General features: G+C 37.2%; 7 protein-coding genes across 7 annotated transcripts; 3 read left to right on the top strand and 4 right to left on the bottom strand.

Annotated features, from left to right (window-relative positions):
• Positions 1–1,231: 1,231 nt before the first annotated feature.
• On the top strand, positions 1,232–3,952 carry PHYBLDRAFT_148707 (hypothetical protein; the record flags this gene model as incomplete). The annotated part of the gene is made up of 5 exons (XM_018432135.1): positions 1,232–1,321; positions 1,500–1,670; positions 1,730–3,061; positions 3,154–3,560; positions 3,613–3,952. The coding sequence occupies 5 exons, from the start codon at positions 1,232–1,234 to the stop codon at positions 3,950–3,952; spliced, it is 2,340 nt and encodes a 779-aa protein (XP_018288192.1).
• Positions 3,953–4,318: 366 nt separating this feature from the next.
• On the top strand, positions 4,319–6,159 carry PHYBLDRAFT_115460 (hypothetical protein; the record flags this gene model as incomplete). Its single annotated transcript, XM_018428465.1, has 6 exons — positions 4,319–4,472; positions 4,576–4,845; positions 4,911–4,921; positions 5,049–5,124; positions 5,208–5,591; positions 5,648–6,159. 6 exons carry the CDS (start codon positions 4,319–4,321, stop codon positions 6,157–6,159), a joined length of 1,407 nt encoding a protein of 468 aa, XP_018288191.1.
• Positions 6,160–6,680: 521 nt separating this feature from the next.
• Positions 6,681–7,487, bottom strand: PHYBLDRAFT_91105 (hypothetical protein; the record flags this gene model as incomplete). Its single annotated transcript, XM_018443764.1, has 1 exon — positions 6,681–7,487. A coding segment is annotated over one exon (807 nt), but the record flags the coding sequence as incomplete, so codon positions are not given.
• A 2,529-nt stretch (positions 7,488–10,016) lies between these two features.
• On the bottom strand, positions 10,017–10,972 carry PHYBLDRAFT_135294 (hypothetical protein). Its single transcript, XM_018429710.1, has 5 exons — positions 10,850–10,972; positions 10,697–10,779; positions 10,373–10,626; positions 10,255–10,293; positions 10,017–10,191 (listed from the first exon to the last, which is right to left on the bottom strand). Exons 1-5 carry the CDS (start codon positions 10,951–10,953, stop codon positions 10,093–10,095), a joined length of 579 nt encoding a protein of 192 aa, XP_018288189.1. The 5' UTR covers positions 10,954–10,972; the 3' UTR covers positions 10,017–10,092.
• Positions 10,973–13,313: 2,341 nt separating this feature from the next.
• PHYBLDRAFT_60048 (hypothetical protein) lies at positions 13,314–14,993 on the bottom strand (the record flags this gene model as incomplete). The annotated part of the gene is made up of 8 exons (XM_018440593.1): positions 13,314–13,406; positions 13,463–13,586; positions 13,675–13,920; positions 14,007–14,068; positions 14,127–14,311; positions 14,550–14,613; positions 14,682–14,772; positions 14,875–14,993. The coding sequence occupies 8 exons, from the start codon at positions 14,991–14,993 to the stop codon at positions 13,314–13,316; spliced, it is 984 nt and encodes a 327-aa protein (XP_018288188.1).
• Positions 14,994–15,371: 378 nt separating this feature from the next.
• Positions 15,372–17,475, top strand: PHYBLDRAFT_126526 (hypothetical protein). Its single transcript, XM_018429112.1, has 8 exons — positions 15,372–15,390; positions 15,505–15,594; positions 15,730–15,840; positions 15,932–16,057; positions 16,122–16,235; positions 16,374–16,695; positions 16,751–17,180; positions 17,258–17,475. The coding sequence occupies exons 1-8, from the start codon at positions 15,382–15,384 to the stop codon at positions 17,364–17,366; spliced, it is 1,311 nt and encodes a 436-aa protein (XP_018288187.1). The 5' UTR covers positions 15,372–15,381; the 3' UTR covers positions 17,367–17,475.
• Positions 17,476–18,176: 701 nt separating this feature from the next.
• On the bottom strand, positions 18,177–20,518 carry PHYBLDRAFT_171532 (hypothetical protein; the record flags this gene model as incomplete). Its single annotated transcript, XM_018436623.1, has 4 exons — positions 18,177–18,355; positions 18,818–18,946; positions 19,700–19,812; positions 20,487–20,518. 4 exons carry the CDS (start codon positions 20,516–20,518, stop codon positions 18,177–18,179), a joined length of 453 nt encoding a protein of 150 aa, XP_018288186.1.
• Positions 20,519–20,915: the final 397 nt, after the last annotated feature.

Below are 20,915 nucleotides of genomic sequence, written 5' to 3'. Positions count from 1 at the left end.
ATTGTTCTTATAATGAGTTGGCTCAAACACAAACTATGCATTCCTTCCGAAGATCAATAATCCACCAATATATATATATATATATTTAAAAAAAATGCACGTATTTCTTACAGTAGTGCCATTATCTTTACGAAGACGCATAACAGCAATTGCTCTTCCATATCTTCCACGTTTCCATCCCTTGCGATCTTTCATATTACTATCTGTGACAGGTGTCATGTCTCGGGCCATGAATCCATCACTATCGTTCCATCGTGCCAATCGTTTGCGTTTTTTTTCTTCTCGTTCAATCAACTTGGCTTCTTCTTTACGTTTCTTCTCGAGATAATCTTCTTTTGCATCCTCAATGCGTAAGATCTGACCTTTCCATTTGGCACCATTATAACTAGCTATGCCTATTAATTTGCAATGATCGTATAGTTTAGATTATTACCATTTTTTTTATTAAATGTCAAATATTTGATGGTATGACAAGGTTGAAAATCTTACATGAAGACCAATCCTTTGGAGTTGTTGTGATTGTCATGTGTCCGAATCCTCTACATTTTCCTAGTAGTTATTTTAAATATAAAATAATAATTATAATTATAATTATAATTATAATAAATATTTTTGATTGTACACAAAAATTCACATTAATTTGTTTATATTCGCTTGCTACCTTCATCGTCTTTGGCCAGTGATACACCGCTCACTGAGCCAAATTTTTGAAATCGATCTCGAATTGAATCTTCTGTAATTGTGCCATGAAGTCCTCCAATGTAGATCCGCTTTTGTTCAGGGCCTGTTTCTACTTGCTCTGTATCAGACATGGTGAAATATTCTATATATATTTGTGTATGTATAGATATAGATAACTAGTATATTTGTAAAATCGAAATATATTTCAAGCTTTTTTTTATACATATAAAATGCTTCCGTGTGACCTTTTTGGGTATCAAAAAGACAGTCATTGACGAAAGAACAGAAAGCTGGGTAGTGAGGGCAAGGCAGAGAGAACAGGCGGACTTTATATTTATATATATACGTATATTTTATTTTATTTTTTAAAATGATTTTGGTGCCATACTTTGTAAGCTTGGATGATTTAGAAGCCTTTATTTTTTCATACCTGCCTAATATTTTTCTTTTGTTTATTCTTTTTGTCAACACCATTTTATCTTTTATTACTATTATTACATTGTTGGATTAAATGTTTGGAGCTTCTACTCAAAAAAAATCCAAGACTACTATGTCTGACCAGGACATCGAAGCATTACTGAATGGATCCATTGATGACACTGAAATTGCGGACAGTGACCTGGATGACCCAGAATTACTTGTAAGAATGTGTACTTAATTATAACATAAAATAAAAGCAAATAAATAAATAAAATCAAGACATTTTACACAACGATAACGCCAACAGTAACAATAAGCTTTTATAATAAACATACACATAAACATATACACCCACGTACACACATTATATGCATATACATATATATACATTTCTTTAGAATCAACTTCAGGCCCTGTCATCCTTGAGTGGAGGACCAAAACAAGTGAAAAATACACCCAAACGAACGGTGGATATGCATGTCGATATTGATGCTTATGCCGCTCTTGCGGATGAAAAGGAGATTGAAGTAGAATTTGATGAAAACGATCTTCATGACCCGCATTTACTTGTAAGTAACTGCCAATTTCTATTCAAATAGACTAAAAAAAGAAGTATTATGAAATATAGAGTGAGTTATCACGGCTGTCTGGAGGTGATCAAGAAGATATACCAATGGGAAATAGTGATCCTACACCAGAAGATCATGCTTCAGATATCAAGGATTCAGTAATGTCGGCAGATGAGGTTCAACAACAAATATCACATTACCATAAATTAGCTCTTGCAGCAAAAAAGCAAGGAGATAAGCAATTGGCCATTACTTATCTTCGCCAATCCAAGGCATTAGCACAAAAATATCCTGATATTTCCAAACCCACTACTATATCAACGGCCTCGCAACCACCAAAGTCTACTTCACCACCACCTCCACCACCTCCACCAAAAGATATACAGGAATCACAGAAACCACAAGAGGTACATGAGCTACCAATTGCTCCTCGAAAAGAAAGTACTCCAGTTACATCCAACTCTTTACCCACACAATCACCCAAACAAGAAAATGAATCACAAGATAATATTCAGGCCAAAACACGCCAATTGTTAGCATTGGTCGTTAAACGTCAAAAGGAATACAAGGAGGCTGGATTACATTACAAAAAAATAGGTAATATGTCAGTAGCCAAAGAAATGATTCGACAATCCAAAGATCTATTGCGTATTGGTGTTCAGCTAAACCAAGGAAAAGTTGGTGATCTTGATGCACTTGAAAAATCAATTGTACCTGAACCCAACATGGATCTCGGAGATGGTAAGATCCGTACTCTCAATCCAGTAACCAACAGTCTTGTCAATATGGAACAATTGGAGGCCCAACTCAATTATCAAATCGATGTGTGCCACAACCTTGCATCCCAACACGCCACACCTACAACTTCTTCCAAATTACTGTGTGAATCGAACGTTTTTCATCAGCTTGAGAAAGCACTTGCTGCCGATCAAGTGATTTTGAGCTCAGCTACTTCTACACCTCCTTTCCATTTTGAACAAGTCCAATACACTTATAAGAACAGTCTGGACCATGTCCCAGCTAGTCAAATGGAGTTCAAGATTGGAAAGGCTACAGGCCTACAGACATTGGGTGTAGCCTCTGTCCTGGAGCCTTTTGTGACTTATGATTTTGGTGGCTGGCCACCTGAGAACTCTGCTCAGGCTGCATTGGGTAAAGGTGAAACAGCTGTTCAAAGGGGTACCGAACCCGACTTTGAGTTTAGTGTCCAAATTCCCATCAGCCGTACAAACCGGGCATTTTTACGATATCTTCAACGCAAGAAACTTGCTATTGAAGTCTGGCACAACAAGTACAGCTATGGCTTGTTCCGTCGACCAGTATCACTTGGCAAGGTTTTATTGCCTATGGAACGCCTTTTGACAAAGACATCTATTGCCGGTAACTTTGACGTATGTACTACTCCTTAATGGGTTGCTGTTGTTGATTCTGCTCTTTCTGTTTGTTTTAATGTATTTTGATCTATACTTTTATTGTCGGTTAGATTCTAGATGGAGGACGTAAGAAGACAGGGGCTCAGATTCATATTGAAGTGAACGTCAAGGAACCTTTGGCTGGGAGTGATATTGTTAAACGATCAGAGCAATGGCTAGTAATCGACGGGTTCCGTCACCCAACATTACAGCTCTTAGCATCAGCAGGGTTGATTTCTGGTGATGCAAGTGCAACTGTTTCATCGGTTACGGCCAGTGCGACTGCTGCAATGCCTACAACTACACCTACATCAATTGCTGCTGCCGCTATTCTTACAACTCCAACCCCTTCTTCGCCTCTAGCTACCCCTACCGCTACCCCTACTCCTGCTCCTGCTCCTGCTCCTGCTCCTGTGTCATTACCAGTAAATGAAACCGCAGACGCTGCTTTGGAAGAAGCGATTGAAGAACTAAACAAGTAAGTCAGAGACGAGTATAATTAATCATTAACCAAATTATTTTTTTTGTAGTCCGGAAAGTCTTGTATCCAACATGGTTCTTGACTTTGAAATTAAAAAGGTTGATGCTGCATTAGCCAAACAGTCTACTGAGGCTTTGTTGGATCGCAAACAGCAATTGGAAATTAAGATGAACATGCTAATTATACAAGTTCAGACTGGAATGCTTGACATGGATACATATCTTTCTGCTGTCCAGACTCGTATGGATCGTGATCGGCAATTGGCTGTGTTGTTCAAACAACATAAACGTCTAGATCTTGCCAAAGAAGCTCTAATGCGTAAGAAGTTGATGCAAGATGAGTTAACAGAAGCCAGGGAAGCCATGGCAGCACAACAAAATGAAGATTAAGACTGATTTCCTTCTATCTATATATATATAATAAATCCCTCTATCTTGTGTATACGTTTGTGTACGTTTGTGTATTTGTGTTTATTGGGATGGAAATATATGTACAGAACAAACTTTTTTTTTCATCGCTTACTCAGACAACAGTGGTAGAATTGTCCTTATTTAGTCTATCTCTGCATCTCTCTCTCTCTTTCTCCTTATCTATCTTTCTTTTAATACGTATCCATACACATACACACATACATACATACAGAAGCAGATATATATATATATATATCTTTATATATCTTTATATATTTATAGTCCTTTGACTCTCTTTTTTCTAAGCAATAGAAAATATTGATTGTTTATTTTTATAATATTGTAATGACAACCACACATCTCAATTGGCGATTTGTGCCTCATCCAACTGTCGACATTGACCCACGTGTCATGTCAGACAGAAAGAAGAATATTAATCTGGTCTGCATCTCACTTCTGGCAACGTCAGCAGGATTTGCTAGTTTAATATATTTTCCAGGTATACTATACGCACTAAAAATCTAATTATAACTATGCTTTTCTTTGTGTGTATTATAAAAAAAAGGGTAAAGGGGTTTGCATACTTATAAAGAATCTATTAGGTGTTCCGGGGATCACGGCCGATCTGAATGCGCCGCCGATTGCAATCACATTGACAGCAGCTTTGTTTGCGCTATTTACAGGAATTGCGCCTGTGTTTTGGGCTTCGGCTTCGGATCACTACCATATCCGTCGATTACCAAACTTATTATCTATGGTCATATTTTCAGCTGCGTCATTGGGGATGGCTTTCGTGAAGAATATTTGGGCTCTAGTTGTCCTGAGATGTTTACAGGCTGTCGGTGCCTCTTGTGGACAGGCCGTAGGAGCAGGTACGATACCACTCCAATTTCATAAGATAAATATATAAACGGCTCCACACCTTTTTATTTCTTAGGAATGATTGCAGTAAGTTGATCTTGGATCAAAAAAAGTTTTTATATATCTATAATTATTTAAAAAAGAAATAGGGAGACCAGATTTGTTATGTGATGGCGTATTTTGGGTCTCAAACAAGAAAATCATTCAAACTTAGGATTTGTATGAATTGGAAGAGCGTGGTTCAGCCTTTGGAAAATATTTCTTTGGCATGTTTATCGGTCCTCTGTTAGGTAAATTACAAAAAAACCGGCAATCATTAGAGAAATAAAAGTTCAGCTTACTAACAAACAACAACTGTTTTATATAACATTAGGTCCCATTGTAGGCGGATTCTTGAGTATGAGTGCAGTATCATGGCGTGCAACCTTCTGGTTCTGTTTTGCACTAGGCGTGGTGATATTTATCCTTTGCTTTCTCTTTTTGAATGAGACCTACAGAGACAATTCCAAATTTGATCATGTGAATGAAGTATCGGATGCAAAGAGTGCGACCCTTGTAGAGGATCAACCCAGAAAAAAGGCCCTCAACCCAATAGATCCGTTCCTCATGCTTAGGCATCCATTTGTCTTCATTGCTTCTTTTACAGGCGGTGTCATGTTTGGCGGAATGTTTGCAATTGAGACGATTATTCCAAAGATCTACGAAGACAATTATGGATTTTCTGCATGGCAAACAGGTATATTGAGGCTACCAAACAGTATAGTTTACTCTTTGTATATTAAACGTCAAATACAGGTCTCAGTTATACTGGAGCTGGATTGGGAAATGCAATTGGCTCCGTTGTGGGAGGTTATTTATCCGATCGGCTATTGTTACGGTCAAGAGCTCGTCGTGGTGGGCGTGCAGTGGTTGAGGATAGGTTGACGGCTAATTGTTGGCCAGGTGGATTTATATTGGTTCCACTCGGACAATTACTATTTGGTTGGATGGCCCAGACAAAGGGTTCTGTGTGGGCCTGTATCGTGGCCTTTGGTATCCAGACATTCGGAATGAATCAGGTCATGGCTGCCACGTCTGCTTATCTCGTAGATGCCATGCCGGGTCAAGGTGCATCTGCCTCTGCTGCTGCAACCCTCTTTCGCCAAGCCATGGCTTGTATTCTCACCTTGGCTGCTAATCCTATGGTAGCTGCCATTGGTCCAGGTTGGACAACTGTATTTTTGGCTGGCTTGACGGTGTTTTCCATGGCATTATTGGCCATTTTGGCCATATACGGCGAACGCCTTAGACGGTGGAGTGGTTATGAAGATAAACTGTCTCAATAATTCATACATGTACACTATACTTATATACTACAACTACAACTACAACTATACACTACACACTTAATAAACTTATTTTACAATAGGTTTCTTTCTTTCTTTTCTTTATTGTTGACGAATGGGATCAATACAAAAGATTTAGGAATGAGTGGGGAGGGGGTGTTGAAGGAATGGGAAGGGTAAAAAAAAAAGGGCTGTGTGTATCATAAAGGGAATTGTGTCGTATGGCATCTTGATCATAGCCACCAAGACTCCTTTTCTTGGCTGTGGACAAACATGTCGGTGTCTTCCTCAAGTGAGGTACATGAGCTGGCGAGTGGACTCTCAAAGGGATCATAGTCCAGGGGTTCGCTCTCCTCGTCGACCATGTCGGACCACGATCCACTCGCATAGCCTGCACCACCGCTGAAGATAGCCGAGTCAAAGCTTGCTTTTTGGGTCTTGAGGGCAGTGGGAATTGTGATTGGCGCAAGGTCATCATCAAACTCTTCTTCTTCGAATAGATTCTCAAGAGCCATAAATGCCGCTCGCATCGCACTGACTGAGGGACGGTCTTGAGGTCGGACGTCGAGAACAGAAATAAGAAAGTCAAGGCAACCGTTAGATAGCGTGGGGAAGAGATGGGCAAGCATGAGCGGGTCGCGAATATATTCTGCATAGGATGGATCCATTGTGGTTGCTTCTTCCCATGGGTTGCGTCCAAACATTAAAGCAATCAAGAGAATGCCGAGACTCCAGCAGTCAGAAGCAGCTGCATCATAAGGGACAAACTCTTCTGCTTCTTTTTCGTCGTCGCCATTATCTTCATCGTCAAAGTGTTCGGGTCCGAGGTAGGTGGTTGAGCCACACCCAAACTCAAGAGAAAGGCGCTCGCGGGTAGCAAGACCGAAGTCGGCTACTTTGCAGGTATATTGATCATCATCATCACACTTGAGGAGAATATTTTCAAGCTTGATGTCACGGTGGTATACGTGGTTGGAGTGCATGTGTTCGATGGCTTGGAGTATCTGGCCAAAGAGAGTCTTGACGAGGCTTTGGTCACAGAGCTTAAGTGGGTCGCGGATAACGAAGTCAAAGAGGTCACCTTGATCACAGAGTTCCATGACCATAAATATATGGTCTTCGTCTTGGGTTGTTTGGTGAATAGAAAGCAAATAGGGGTGGTGTAGGGATGATTGAATATCGATTTCGAGTTGTTGGAGAGTGCGTTGGTTTGTATCGAGGCCAGCTTTGCTGAGGACCTTGACGGCTACGTATTGGTTTGTGTCGAGAGATTGTCCGAGGAAGAGACAGCCGTAGGAGCCTCGACCGAGTTCCTCGAGTAGTTGGTAATTGCCGTCGATGATCCGGTCGAGCATCAGAACAGAGACGTCGGGAGTCATTGATAAAAAAAAAAGGAGAAATAATTAGGTGTGGGATTCAGAGATGTGCCAACGGGCAAGAGACGATGGGGGAAACGGACATGGCTTAGAAGGGAAGGCGATCAGGTAGGCTTGTAAAGGAGCAAGCTAATTGGTTTTCTTTTGATGAGATTCGGTTGAGCAGAGATGACCTACTGAAAGGCAGTCATCATTTGCCAAGTGATAAGGATACTATTGTACAAAACAAAGAACAAACAAAGAGAGAAAGAGAAAGAGAGAAAGAGAGAAAAGGCAAAGGAGAAGTGAGAAAATTGGGGAATTGTGCAAGTTGGTTTGGTTTGGTTTGGTTTGGTTTGTGACGCAATAGGCATAAATGCTATACAATTTGGTGGGAATGCCCTCACTCTGAGCCATTTGGAGATTAGGCGTGGACTGGGCAGGCGAGCGTAATAGCAAACCAGTCGTGAATGCAGTGCCGATGATAGGAACACAAGCAACTCAGCCTGGCTACTGTGTCACCTAAAATAACAGGAACGGTTTATCGCATGTCTCATTGACGCATTTAGTAGCTTATTTACCCACTGCAAACTCCTCTAGACAGATCACGCACTCTTCTCCCACCAATGGGCCGCCTTCAAGTGTGTAGACTATATAGGCCAGCGATATTTAGTTGTTTCCCACTTTATCAGTTTTAAAAAGACTTGCCTACATGCTCTCCAGGCTTAGGTCTCTGGGCAGTAGACAAACACTCTTCCAAGTGTCTTTCTCTCTCCTCTTTTCCAAGACCATACAATGAATTTTCACACACCGGACAATCCACTAAAACACTTTGACGCTTCAAAGCGCATCGATCACACACACGTTGCAACCCCCCTTGCTGTGTCTTGTTGACTGTCGTAGTATAGGGGACCTGCACAGGGCTGCTCAAAGGCCACCTTTGTCCAGAACATTTGTCACACACGATCATCCCACATTGGCTACAATAAAAACTGAATATTAGTCACTTTGAATATCTATTTTTGTATCAAAGTATATACTTCTATATAAAGATATATACTTGATACTCAATACTCAATACTCAATACTTGCCGACAATGGTGTTTCCGGAGAAAGAATCCAAACACTCGCTCACAGCAACAGCACTCTAGAACTTCGTCATCTTTCTGCCATCTCAGGGGATTTGACACAGACTGGGGACATTCCTCTGACTCTGAGTCTTGTCGATCCATATCCAGACGGTTCATCATGCGTGCCCACCGTCGCCGTCTGACCCAGTGCGTTCCTGACGACGGTTCTTGTGCTGACCAATCAGAGGCACCAAATGTCCGGGCGTACTCCCATCCCTCTTTATCCATCCGCGGCTTTGAGTGATCTATTTCCCACTCAGACATTGCCCATCGCCACCCGGTCGGAACCTCCACTTGTCCGGGACTCTGCGGCCCACCACCCGGCACACTCCATGGTCCACACTTATCTAACCGGTGAAGAGCAGTCACTGAAAACACAGGCTTCCCTAAACCCATCAAGGAGGCCTGGGCTCGCTGGTTCTCATAAAGAATCACAGGCACCAGACGATGCCACTGACGGACATCAAAATCAGCAGTACTACCTCGACTTCCTGTCCACCACGCCTTCTCATTTTGCTCAAGTATCTCACAAAGATAAAAATGACGCGCGGTAGCTGCGGCATCGTACGCAGTTTCCCCCGATAAATTCACCCATAAAGGGTTGGCCTTGGCCTTTTCCAATAGATATTCCACGATAGATACATGTCCTCTCGAAGCAGCATTAACTATACGTTCATATTTTATGATGAGTTGTAATTACTGTACTGTGCTTGACAAAACATACTTAATGGAGTGTGGCCCATACGATTAGGCATGTTCACATCTGCACCTTGTTCCACTAGAAATTCAACCATAGGACCATGACCACTTGAACATGCATTATGCAGAACTGTCCATCGATCATGGTCTTGGTGATGAATGTCGGCCTTAGCGTCACGTACCAGGTATTCAACAACTGGCCAATGTCCTGCACACGCTGCCTTGAGCAACGCCGTCTGCACGAATGAGAGATGAGACACTCGTCGATGGTTGTCTTACTTCGCCTTCTTTGTCTACACTGTCCACTAAACATCCAGCTTCATTGATGAGGTACTGAACCACATCTAAGTGGCCTCGAAATGCTGCTCGGTGCAATGGTCTGAGTCCTGTTAATGCAGAAGCGGTGTCTGCCAAACTCCCATGACGCATCAGTTCTGTTAAGCATCTCAACTCGCCATTAGCAGCAGCAGTGGCAACATCAACATGTGGCATCTTGTATTTCTTGCTTTGTTTAATATAGCTACTGTTGCTGTAATAAGCAAGAAAAAATGAATTTAAAAAAAAATGAAATAAAGAGAGAAAGAAAGAGAAAAGGGAAAGGGTGTGAAAATAAAATAAAATGAAATTGACCAGTTTATTGGAAATATGTATATATGTATAGAGATTTTTTTTTGGGCTGGGAGTCAAAGAAGCTTATGAAATATTATCTTTCGTTATCGTCCTCTCCCGTGTACTCTGTTTTTCCTCTTTTACATCACTACGCAACAAGCATTGGTTTTCTTGGCGGTCTTATAGAACATCTTGGACTGACTTGATAATGCCTCTGAACGATCCACCAACGAATCCAACTAAAACAGACAAATCAACGTTAGTAAACGGCACGATTTATAAATAACTTTTTGGTTTCTTACCTTTTCACCGCGTTTCAGCACAGAGTCAATGGTTTGGCGCTATATGAAACCAGTGTTTAATGCCCACATTTAATCTTTCCACAATCGATGCAAAGAAAACAATAATCATCTTATATACCATAATTTCTGTAGTCTCATCCAGCTCATTTTGAACCTTCATTAGAGGATCAGCCTCTTTAGGGTCCTGGTATCGAACTACGTAACCTTCCAGCTCAGTGTAATTCACTGGTCTAGTGGCATTTGGGTATTTCACCAAGAATTCATCCGTAACTCGGTTCAACAACGAAAAGGCAACACGTGAAGGATAATCTTTGTCTGACATAACTACGCCAACTATACCCTGAGGATGGCTATACACATGAGCCACATTGTCTACCCACGGTCATCATCATGAGTTAGTTTTGTTGATGTGATACATGCATTTCGTGATCAACTGTCTTACTTTCTCCCTCGACGCTTTGTCTCGTTCCAGGTGGGGTACGCTCACCGATAGTAACCGATGAGAAGTTCATAAATTCCTGTACACTTTAATGATAACCGAGGTTACTCATCTGTAAGCAATTCTGCACCCATGAGGTAAAGTCTCTGAATTTACCTGCCGCGTTGGAAGTATCCAAAACTAGACAAATCATAATGCGATGCAATAATCTGGGCCTTATCGCCATCTTTCTTCAACACGAGGATTCCGAAGATCTTCATTTTTCTAGTTGCTTCTTTTTTAGACAGGTGAAAATAATTAGAAAAGAATGGCTGCCCAGCATAAATAAAGAAAGGGGCTAAAGGAAACGTCGCTTAGCAAAAATCAATATTACACGTGATCATTTCGTGCACGGTGAAGATAACCGAAAATCTGTCCAATAGTTGGCGTTTGACTGTTACGTAACTTGCTTTTTATGGATAAATGTGCGATATTCTTTATTTTTTATTGTGATGAGCCGAGCACCGGCATTTTTACCATTGTTCGTTTCTGTGCTCACTTTCAATTTAATAACAATAAAAAAGTTCATGCAAGTGATAGATGAGAATAAAACAGCCCACGTAAACCCATGTTTATAGAATATAACTTCGATCCCTGACCTACAATACAAGTAGTTTGTGGCCTTTATATAGCCCTTGAATACCCTTGTAATCACAAGTTATTTTTCTATAAAAGAAAGATATAGTTAAAAGTTTTATGCTATATAAAATACTGTTATGAATATTAAATACACAAAAATACTCAAGTCAGCTATATAAGTTAACAAGCCTATGATGTTACATTTTTTTAAAAAAAGATCTGTATATAGAATGTTCTAGCTGTTTCCAAGAATGGTTCCTTGAAATAAATTGAATTAAAAGTGATAGATCAAAACCTAATTATGTTTGGTGATACGTAAAATTCTCTACATAAAACTGGAAGTATAAGGGTGGTATTGTTTAACTTCTCTAATTTATTTAATATTTCCTACGTAATTAGCTTACAGCTAGATCAAAGCACTTTGTATTCACCTTAACTGATACATTATAGTATGTTCGTGAATTGCACACCCCTACTTTATTAAAAAAGAAGACGAAGAACATACGAAATTATTTATAATTTATCGACAAAGACAAATTTATATATACAGTAATAATAAAAAAGTGGTGCAGCTTTTTTGTAGAGTTCTCAGGTAAATAAGCAGCTTCAATTTTAGTAGATCAGATTTGTAGAATTTTTAGTATGCAAGACTATTAAAAACATTGCTTAATTATGTTGACTTCTGTATAAATTTACTTGATCAGATTATATAATAGTTGTTTCACAGTGATAAATCAACTGAGACTTTTAGCTTTTCTACTTATTTTCCCTGTATACACAGCGTAATATTTGCGTACTGAATTCCACTGCTTTATTATATATAATACTTCTCAGAAAAGTTTAAACTGTTAAATAAAACAATTATATTCTACTTTAATATAGAAAATTGAGTTCTCTATTCATCAAGGACGTCCATTACATGAACTCGAGTGGGGATGCTTACCCTTCTCAAGACATCTCAGCCAATCACATTCCAGTATATGAAGTATGGCAAAGAAAAGAAAATATAGAATCGAAAGGAAAGTATTCTTATTTATAGCCGACCCTTGAGTGAAATTTTCTGTGGCTAATTTCTAAAGTATTCACATGATATTAGATACTGGTGTTGCTTGGGCAAGCTAATATCTTAATGGCACAAATACAAAAGTTGCAAATTCATGCATTAACGCAGAGACAAAATCTAAAGTTATGCGCGGTGTTTAAATAAGTATTAACTTTCACTTTTTCTTATGTACTTCTTGGCCCAAAACCCAAAATGTACGTAAATAAATACAAATCAGCTCAATTGTCACTAAACGAACGGTTTGAGACACACTTATGGTACTAGAATTTAGGTGTACATACATGCGCACTAACAATCAAAAAAGTAAAGACGTTCAACAAAAGGGTATTACACATCACAAAGCAATTCTCAAACGGCTACATTAACAAACTATAAATCAAACCCTATTTTTTATATAAATTACATTTGCTACTTCATTTCATATTAAGAGAACAAATGGTTATTGAGAGTCATGCTCAGTCTTTACTCTAATAAATGTGTATTAGTAGCTAGATAAACATTTCTCTTTTATTAAAATATATTATCTTGTGTCTGTATAGCAACAATGCTAATATAATAAACGAGCAGGTTAAAGATTATAAAAAAAAAAGGTCAAGTCTAACATAAAAAGTTTTGTTATCATTAATACCATATAGAAACCTCGTGGTTTTAACAAGGGTATTAATTAAAAAGAAGTAAAGTTGATATACTTAAAAATAAAGGATATATTATGAAATATAGTTAAGGAGCTGATAAGAGCTCCAAGAGATTTGAATATGACCTTTTTTATTGTGAGATCGACAAGTCATATTATGGGTTGAAAAAGGTGGAATCTACCTTATTCCTACTTATTATATTTAGGAGCCAAGTGTCTTTATTTTTTATAAGAAATTAAACATAAATTAAGACTTGGGTTATTTAAAATAAACAATAAATCAAAACAACCGATTGCGAATATCATTATACACTAGAAGAGTTTATGGCTGGGAAGGGATCAGCTTTACTGAGCACAAGGAATGACTTTTCGTGAGAAAGATACCCTTTGATATATCCCTATTATGACATATAAACCTTTTAGATAATAGAGTTAGACGAAATGTTAAATTTACCTTGTAAATCATCGTGGCCAGCATCCACTCGCATTCCTCGACACCAACATCCATACCCACAAAATCAAGTGCTTTTTTGAAGAGTGCAATTGGTATACGTGTGTTTGAGTCCAATATGATGAACCTACATATATATATATGTGTGTGTGTGTGTGTGTGTGTAATGTTAATTATTCTATATATTAAATTACACAATTATTATTTGTACATACACTTTTCGAAACAGTTGTCGCATAGCAATACTTTGAGCTTTTTCAACAGCAAGATATGTTCCCTGTCGAATCAATTCTTGCTCAGATGTCACTAGGCATTCATCAAACTCCCTGACATTTCCACGCTTCATAGCAGCTGTCAAAGGCCCATACAATTGTTCTAAACGAGGGAATCGTGCCAAGGCTTCAGGCTTTGGTACCACTCCATGCATCAACCGAATTGGCAGTAGAATTTCCAGAATTAATCTATACATAATCATAATTATGTACATATACAAATCGATGCCTTTATTTATTTATTTATTTGTCGCTGGAAATATAAATGAACTTACTCTTTATTTCTTTGACTAGCCTTTGTACATTCTCTAAAGGCCAGACTTAACTCATTCTCTGCCTAATAAAGTTATAAGATTCAGTAGAAATATGACTATACTGTTAGTTTATAAGTAGACATCACGACTTGCTAATCTTGCCTTGGGGTAATCTTCTTCGAGAAAATACAACTTTCCAAGATAGAATCGGAATGTAACTCGATCGCTTTTCGGAAAACTTTGAAGTGGTGGCATTTCAGCTGCCTTGAGAGCTCGTAGAATGTTCTTGCACAGGTTTCTTTGTTTGAGCTGTGATTTTTGCAAGTCTTGAGTTGTTAGAAAAATATGTATTATAGTTTATATATATATATATATATTACACATAAAAATATTTTCATTTTACCTTAAAGTATATACGAAATAATATACCAATCATACGGTACGTTCCATGCTTCTTGGATTTGCTCATCACTCCTCTGATATCCGTACCCATCAATATACAATTATTATTTTTTGGACTATACTATACTTGCCTATCCGTAATGCAATAGGTAAAGGATTTACTAATAATATTGGCAGCTTCTTCCAATTTCTTTCGTTGACCTGTCAATGTCGAGTCTTCATCTGCCTAAGGTATAGATTTCTTGGTTTATCTCTAAAAACAAATATACTCAATATACAATGAACTAGTCTTACTTTTAATGCAATATTTCTGAGATCGTTGTTGATAACGTAAAGAATAGGCAGACACCAGCGAGTGAGAGATGGCATGGACCGTTGAAATGATCTATTTAATATATATATATATATACGTATATTGTTAAGCAAATCGATATATTTACCCTCTTACAAGCTCTATTTTTTCCTGTATCATCTAAAAATAACTTACTGGACTACTTCCTTTTGGGCATCAAACGCCTCGAGATAAGCTCCTTGATCAAAATATAGGGCCGCTCGTATATGTGATGCTGTCATGTCATCCCAAGGAGCATCGAGCCGCTTACACATGCTCTCTAATAAATCATCCTGAATATAGTTTCAGATAATTGCATTACATTCAGACAGTCAATTATAGTATTCTTTATTAATAAGACATGTTAAAAAGAGAATAAAGGTGTTGCTCACGTGAAATGATTTTTTGAAAAGATTTTGAACATGGGGATCGTTTAGTGAGAACAGACCAGCAAGTTGTTTGCCGTTATCTTTTTCAGATGCATTGGAAATCTTTGTCACGTATAGCTGTAGAGATTTCATGACACGAACAATTAGATGCTTAAAAGTCGGATGGTAGATGAAACCTTCCTTTCAGAAGTAGAAGCAGTAGCGTGTGACTGTCGCGTAGTAGAATAGACTCTTTGAGCCTCTCCTTTTTCGTCTTCTTGTAGATAAAGCCATAATGGAGAAAGTAGGTCGAATCTTTTTCCTCTCTATTTCTCTTCATTATCTATGCACTTAGTATCCTTGAAAAGTCCAAAAAGTTTTTGCATGACACATCTCTCAACATCGTTTACAACCTTAGGAAGAAGCACAGTCAACGCGAACCATTGACCTGGATCCCGATCACGAGTTTCGATTCGAAGTTGATTTCAATGTTAAAGTCCAAATCAAGGTAATACGCCTACATCTAAATCTTTGTTTTTTTCTTTAGATTCAGAGAAATATAAGAATCCTTAATAAATCTTTTCTTACTTCTTAAATTCAACATTGCGATCTATTTCTTTGTCTGCATGTTATTATTATATAGCTTCTCAAAGGTACTGCCGAAATCTTTGGTACCGAACTTGCAATGAATGTACCTTATACATTCAGTGGTCGAAAGGCTGCTGTGTACACTTGGCATGGCTGTAAAATTGAGATATCCTTTTCGTACACATATATAATGATATAGCATAGAGTATCCAAGATATGTAAAGACGAATTTATTTCTTTGACTTTTGTATTCGTACGTCAAGGGACAGTTTTTAGTAGAATATACAGCCAACGAAACTCCAATGACTAGTTACTTTAATGCACATATGGCTATTCAGCAAATGCGTGAAAAGGCTAAGCGAGATGGAGAGAGGGGTCCACGTGTAAGCTGTTTAAAGCGATATCAGAAACAATTGACTGACATATTGAAATTTATTCTTCAAATAGGTACTAGTGATCGGCCCACACGATGTTGGTAAAACATCTTTGTGCAAAACATTGGTAAGCTATGCCTTGCGCCAGAACGAAAAGCCGATTTATGTATCTTTGGACACTTCTGAGGTAAATTTATAAACTCGATTTTCGCTAACTTGCTTTCCTGTAAATAATATATATATATATACATGTCATTGCAATAATAAAAATAATAAAAACTGGATTATTTTGTAAAATGATACTTAATAACTGCATATATAAAAGGGATCTATTACCATGCCAGGAACGGTTACAGCTACATGTATTAGTCACATCATTGATATTGAAGAAGGATTTGGATCTTCGGCTACAACAGCTGCCAATATGGGAGCACCTACGATCCCATTAGCTTATTATTATGGCTATGAAAATCCAAGTGAGAACGTCAAGCTCTATAAACTCATTGTGTCTCGTTTAGCCAATGCGGTCAAAAGCCGTATGTCTACAGATGATGAAACCAAGACATCTGGTTACATTATTGATACTATTGGCCTTATTGACCATCTTGGCTACGAATTAATTCAGCATATTATTGGGGAGCTCGAAGGTAGGATCTGATACAAATTTTGGGATAAAAATAAAGATTCGAAACTATTACATAGTTAATGTGGTTATTGTACTCGGCCACGAACGTCTGTACAGTGATATGACCCGAATTCTCAAAGACAAGTCTCACATTGCGATCGCCAAGCTTACCAAGTCTGGGGGTGTAGTTGAGCGTGATCGCCAGTTCAAGTCCCAGCTCCAACGTAGCAAAATTCAAGAATACTTTTATGGTACACCCAAATACGAACTTTCTCCTTACTCGATGTTGGTGAATTTTAGCGATATCAGTATATGGCGAGTTGGAGAAGCTATGGCTCCCTCTTCTGCATTACCTATTGGCATGGATAGCACTGAGAATGAGACAAGGATGGTCAAGGTTGAGAATCTCGACATGTGTCTTCATTCTATAATGGCTGTTCTGAGCGCTCCGGATGATATTCCGGATAATAAACTGCTGGATTGTAATGTTGCAGGTTTCATTTACATGTATGTAAAAAAAGCATTGACTTTTGTGTAAATGTATGGTTTCTTGATAAAATACTAATAAAACATTTCATTTTTAGTACTGATGTTGATGAAGAAAAACAAAAGGTGACCATTCTATCTCCTTCCCCAGGACGACTTCCTCGCCGTCATGTGTTGATGGGGTCTTTTAAATGGATGGAAGAGTAATGTAAATAGAATAAATAAAGCGTGATTGTGTGGCATATATAGATATCACATTGTGTTTATATAGCAGCCACTTTCGAAATAAACCAACTAGCACTATGGAACAAAGGGCAATTTCATAAACAATTCTAGGGGAAGCTTTTCGAAAAAGTCACTTTTTTTTACCCTTTATTTTTATAAGAAAATATCAGTAGTTTTTTCTGTTTGGCATAATATGTATCTATTATCCTATAAACCAAGCACAGATTTCATCTTATTTAAATAAGAGACAATGGCACTATATTGCTCTTTTGAAGAAAGAGAGAGAAGACTAGTGTCAAAGTCTACGTATTTTGGCCAATAAGCTGTAAGACCAAGGTACAACGTTGTTTGTACAATTATGAAAAATGCGTACGCCTAGACACAAGCTATGGTATTATGACGCTGCAAGGTCAATAATTGGGCGTATTAGAAAAAATAGATAGTTCATTAAGAGTACACTGTAATAATAATAATAAAAAGCCGATTTTGGTAAGAGACTTACCTATTAATTTGGACTTTTACCAATTCTGTTGTTTTTGAAAATAATTCTAAAGAAATCTTGTATCTCTATAATGAATAGAGCATGTGAATACTGTCAAGCCTTTTAAGCAATTATATAATAATCATATTAATGATTCACCCAACAGCAACAATTTTATGTTGCTTACATTGACTGCTCTATAAATATACTATCTGCCTTGCTTCTTGGTCAACCAAATGATACATTCAACTGATATATAAAAATCACTTTACTTATTTATTTCGTCCTTATTTCTTCATCTTTTTTTTTATTCATCCTGTGTATTGCAATGTTACAGTCAAAGCTCGGTATAGTGATATTCGATATAGTGATAATCGCGATATAGTGATAATTTTTTGGAAAATTTGGGCCCGTGCCTGCTTATTATCACTATTTTTCGATATAGTGATAGTGATAAAATTTGAATCCACCAGTATCACTATATCGAGCTCTGAGTTTATTTTTAAACTATAAAAAAATAAATGTAGTATATATTTTATTTAGCATTTTAAAGCAAGCCCAGTTTCTTAGACAAAATACTATAAATCCTATTAGAAAACAGTAGTCACTCCAAGCGGCATTAGAAATATCACTAAATAATGCGCGGAGTAAGAAAAAAACACGCTCGATATAGTGATAGTGATAAAATTTCTGTCCACCATCCATATCACTATATCGAGCTTTGACTGTAATTTGAATCTTTTTCATGGCCCATGATAGAGTATTAGTATTAAACACTATTCTAATGACTTGCCTCATCCTAACTCGGATACTTATCAAGGGAAATATACAAAAGAACTTTGTTGTTATAAAGGCTTCTTTACGTGATCTTAGCTTGACATGCATATGTATATGTATACGACAAGCATCTTGACGCACTGGCTCCTAGTGCTACTATTCTTAAAAGGCGTACCTATAAAGTCTTCCATCCTAAGTCTCCTTTTGATCTGAAGGATTAGGTTACCACTGGTTATTCTTTCTGAAGCATGCCGAACCTTTACCCAGAGCATAAGAGCATCTTCAGCAGTCCACTTTATCTGCACTTTCACATTAAATTTAAATATATAGCTAAAGTTGGTCCTCCCAGCAGTTCAACTAAATTCACTTTAAATATAAAAGCGAAGTCCTTTTTTTTTATCTTCCTATTAAATTTAATAAGAAGATAAAATTTATTGATGAAAACGCTCTCAAAATTTATTTAAAGAAAAAGATAAATCGAACTGCTGGGAAAATTGATCTTTTCTTTGGCTAAAGTAGTGGTGTTTAACTTTAGATAAATTAAAAGTTCTCTCACTACTGAAGATTCTCTAAGGATCCAAGAAATGTCCCAATAAAGAATATGTGCACATAAGATAAAAAATAAAAAAGGAAATTTTCGTTAATCTAAAAGTAAGTCACGGACCTGCTTTTAGGGAAATCTTTTTCTTTTTCTTTATTTTATTTTATTTTATTGGCTCTATATTTTGCCCATCAAAAATACTTTTTTTTTTGTAAGCAGTGATGACAAACCATTTTTATGCGCTGTTCTCATAATTTAGTATCATGTATGTACTGAATTTTAACAAGTCTCTATATGCTAGCATAAAGACGTTGTGCTTATTCATTTAATAGCGGTGTGTTATTATTAGTACTACTATTATATATATATATATATACTTTAGTTTAGATTAATTAATGAGAATAATATGCCAAGTGGTGAGGGCGGCATATACGTGTCTGTATCGTGTCAATTCTGTTTTCTTTATTTATTTTTTTAAATCCCCGGTACGTGCTCAATTGCGTGCTTGTTGCGTACATTTCATTACGTGAATCTTAAACGGGTCCCGCCTTATCCCATCATATTTCTTATTTCTTTGCTTAAACATCCCAAAGACACAATATTTTCTTGTAAGCAGAGAGTTTCTTGACCTAATAAGCACATTTTTCTATATTAGCCTATTTTCCGGCTTGTATATGTTTAGATTGGATGTCTAGGCGAATATATATATATATTTAAGAAAACAATTAACAAAAAGAGATGACAAACGGAATGTACTGGTGATATCTCGGGAATAATAAAATAAAATAAAGCTGGGGATTATTGCTTATTTTTTTTAAAAAAAAAATATTTAACACGCATCTCCTCAAAGCCAGAATCTTGTGTCTAGATTGGTCTTTTGGCATGCTTATACTGTGTTTTAATGAATGAATAATAATATTACTAATACTTGGCTAAATTGCTTGACATTCATTAGTTTATTCACCCAATTATGATTCTTTTTCACTCTTTATAAGCATAGTAAAAATATGAAGAAGAAGAAGAAGAAGAATGTGTATACAAGTATATCATTATGCCAAATAAAATGTCACACATATATAAAGTCTCCATTTAGTCTCGGAAGAATAAACGAGGAAGCACGGAAAAAGAAAGACGTAACCGGAAACATAACATTTAAGCATTTTTGCTTACACACATACACATACACACATGTATTTAAACGGAAAATAGGAGAAATGTTTAAATAAAAGATGTCAACTATGAATCTTTGTAAAGAGCTTTATAGAATTTGTAAATCAAATCTTTGAGAGCTATATACATTTACCTTTCCATATTTACAAAAACACCCTTAGTCATATTTAAGAGGTAATACGCAGAAGGATCTGATAAGCATTATTATAGTTACTCTTATATATATGTGTGTGTATATGTATGTATATTGTCACTATGCCAATAAAATAAGATTTTTATAGATCTGATAAAAGATCCCCCCTTTTTTTTATGTGGCAAGATATTTGAGATTTAATGAGTGTAAAGCACAAAAGATCTGATAATGATGGAATCAGTCAATAAACTTATATTATGCAATAATCCATTGTCTATATAAGAAAAGACTCGCGTATTAAACAAACCACAGCATTACTGGAAAAGTGACATTGCTACGCGCCACAAACTCGCGTAAAAAACAATGCAACAGGAGGAATAATATATAAGAGTGACACGGAGCTATAAATCGACTTTTTTTTTTCACTCT

This window comes from Phycomyces blakesleeanus, assembly GCF_001638985.1.
Source record: "Phycomyces blakesleeanus NRRL 1555(-) unplaced genomic scaffold PHYBLscaffold_19, whole genome shotgun sequence".
Lineage (NCBI taxonomy): Eukaryota > Fungi > Mucoromycota > Mucoromycetes > Mucorales > Phycomycetaceae > Phycomyces > Phycomyces blakesleeanus.
Note: the sequence above shows the minus strand (reverse complement) of the source record. Positions and strands in the feature narration are given on the sequence as shown.